The following is a 2,883-nucleotide window of genomic DNA, read 5'->3' on the forward strand; positions in this document are numbered from 1 at the left end:
TTAGCATATTCCCTTCTTATTGGCTGTGGGTACCGCCATCTTTGACCATGGGGCAGTCAGTTAGCATATTCCCTTCTTATTGGCTGTGGGTGCTGCCATCTTTGAGGGTGGGGCAGTCAATTAGCATATTCCCTCTTTATTAGATAGGATTATCTCATATGGGCACAGTTATCTTTTATTATGTCCAAACAACTATATTTGAAAAATTGTCTGTAGAATAACTTTGAGCCTAGGATGGTATCTTCCCCCAGAGAGTATATTTTAATTTGCTTCTATCAACTGCCTGCAGCCACTAGAAATCTGTATCACCTCACTCCATTTTCAGGTGTGGACATGATCTATATATAGCTCATCTGCAGTCCCTGCAAAGGCTTGTGTTCTTCCAGTTTACTCTTATGTCTAGGATGCAGCCCTTTGAAATCAAAACCCAAAGCAAGGTAGTTCACCGAGCCCCAGTTTTTGGACACCAGTTTGCATCCCCCTGTACTGCAGAGGAGTCAGAAGCACAGCTCCACCTCTCAGCCTTCCACTCTGGTGTCAGTAAACACTGTCTGGGGAAAAACTCCAAATATCAGACTCTCCTTCTTAGACTCTGTCTTCCCCTGGATCTGCGCCTGGAGTTTGAAGAGTTCATACGTGGTGCGAGTGTAAAGTCATAGACCAGTGATGGTGAACCTATGACACGCGTGTCAGAGGTAACACGCGAACTCATTTTTTTGGTTGATTTTTCTTTGTTAAATGGCATTTAAATATATAAAATAAATATCAAAAATATAAGTCTTTGTTTTACTATGGTTGCAAATATCAAAAAATTTCTATATGTGACATGGCACCAGAGTTAAGTTAGGGTTTTTCAAAATGGTGACACGCCGAGCTCAAAAGGTTCGCCATCACTGTCATAGACCAACCTTGTTAGCTTCCCTGTTACTTGAAATGAAAACATTGTGCTTTTTTTTTTTTCAGTGTTGAGATGGAGTTTATGTGGAGAAAAACAACACAATGATGTGTGTGTTTTATCAATGAAATCTATTTTTGTAATATTTGATTATCTCTTCTAATTTTAACATTTTATGTTTCCAGTTTATAAACTTTGCTACCAATTTGATGAAAAAATTTAGTTATTAGAGAGTATTGAAAATCTCAAAAGTATGATAATATTCTATAATGTTAACATGTTTAAAGATAACTTGGTTTTTCAACTTTTACCCAAAATTAGTTTCTGTACTAGGATGAATAATTTAGGTTGAAATTACTTGTTGTTTTTAATCATTCTACTGAAGATTTATTTTACCTTATTAAATTATTTCATCCTCTTTCTGTATTGGATTGTAACCTGTTTTCTTATTATAGTGCTTATATTTCTTCAAAGAAAACCACTGTTGACCTATTACTAATTTTGCTTATTGATTTGGTTATTTACATTTAAAAATTATATTGTTTTAAAAGTTGCAAAATGTGATGGTTTAATGATAAATCAGCAAGAATTAATGTTGAAATATAGTTTTTTTCTCTATCCTGATCTAAATGTATAGGTATTTTTCTTTTGTTTCTTTAATAGATAGCAAATAATAAAGATGCACTGAGGAAGACATGGAACCCTAAATTTACGTTAAGAAGTCACTTTGATGGCATTCGAGCACTTGCTTTCCACCCCATTGAGCCTGTTTTGATAACAGCATCAGAAGATCACACATTAAAAATGTGGAATTTACAGAAAACAGCCCCAGCCAAAAAGTGAGAATATTCTACTTTAACTTTATTTGAATATTTTAATTAACAGATTTTCAGCAGAAAAATACTGACTTTATTATTTACTATTGAATTCTCATACATCTCTTCTGTTCTTTCTTCACCATGTCATATAATTTAGAGTGTTTTCCCCTTTATACTCACAGTCTAATACTAGGTTAGAAAACTGACACTTAGGGAGGAATGGTGTGATCTGGTTCCGCAGGAATCCTGATTACAATCCTTATACAGTATTTTAAATGTTTGTCACATTTGGGGAGCCCTTTAAATGTACTGAAAGTTCTCCTATTGCTGTAAATAGGTATAGGCATGTATGATCATCACACTCCACCCCAATCTGTTCCATTGTTTCTAAGCTTTGGACTTTTGGAGTGGAAGGGAGGGAAGGTTAATTGGGAGGGAAGGGGGGACCCTCTTTGGCCTTGTCTTTTTGCCTTGACCCTTTAGGTACTTTCCACACTTTCCATATGTACCAAGATGTCTAGACTGAAAGGCAGTGTTGTTGCCATCGTATAACTGCTAGTCTTGGCCCCCTTGGTTTTTCAGTAGACATGGACAGACATGAGTTGGTGCAAACCCTTTTATCAGTCACCAAGCTAGCCCTAATCTCACTTGTTGGGGTCCTTATTGGAGCTCCTTTCTTCCTTGGGTCACATGGTCTAGAACCCAGCATCTGCCAGCAAAGACCCTTCTATAGTGTCAGGCATTTCTGTTATTAGAAGAGTAGAAATGAATTTCAAATGGAGGAGATTACAGAATTTTTATTATTGGTAGAGGATATCTGTTGCCCTTTTAAAAGAGATTAGTGACAGTCCTGCTGTGAGTCATATATAGACTAGATAAATACTTGATTTATCAGTATTTGTCAGCTGCACCAGATCTTGCTAAAACCAAGTGAATCCTCACTTGGATCAGATAAAAAAATTACTTCTGGTTATAAATTGTGCTCTTTGTCTTTCTGGTTCTTTGGTCACAGTGGGCATCACATTAGACTAGAGCAGGGGTGGGCAAACTTTTTGACTCGAGGGCCACAATGGGTTCTTAAACTGGACCGGAGGGCCGGAACAAAAGCATGGATGGAGTGTTTGTGTGAACTAATATAAATTCAAAGTAAACATCATTACATAAAAGGGT

General features: G+C 36.7%; 1 protein-coding gene across 4 annotated transcripts in view; it reads left to right on the forward strand.

Moving 5' to 3' along the window:
• STRN (striatin, calmodulin binding protein) overlaps positions 1 to 2,883 on the forward strand; it is an 83,302-nt gene that overhangs the window by 65,430 nt on the left and 14,989 nt on the right. For all 4 annotated transcript variants that reach the window (XM_005886087.2, XM_014533237.1, XM_005886088.2 and 1 more), the window contains one exon: positions 1,559 to 1,734. In XM_005886087.2, coding sequence (XP_005886149.1) covers positions 1,559 to 1,734 — 176 coding nt within the window. The remainder of the gene's footprint in view (positions 1 to 1,558; positions 1,735 to 2,883) is intronic.

This window comes from Myotis brandtii, unplaced genomic scaffold, assembly GCF_000412655.1.
Source record: "Myotis brandtii unplaced genomic scaffold, ASM41265v1 scaffold958, whole genome shotgun sequence".
Taxonomy (NCBI): domain Eukaryota; kingdom Metazoa; phylum Chordata; class Mammalia; order Chiroptera; family Vespertilionidae; genus Myotis; species Myotis brandtii.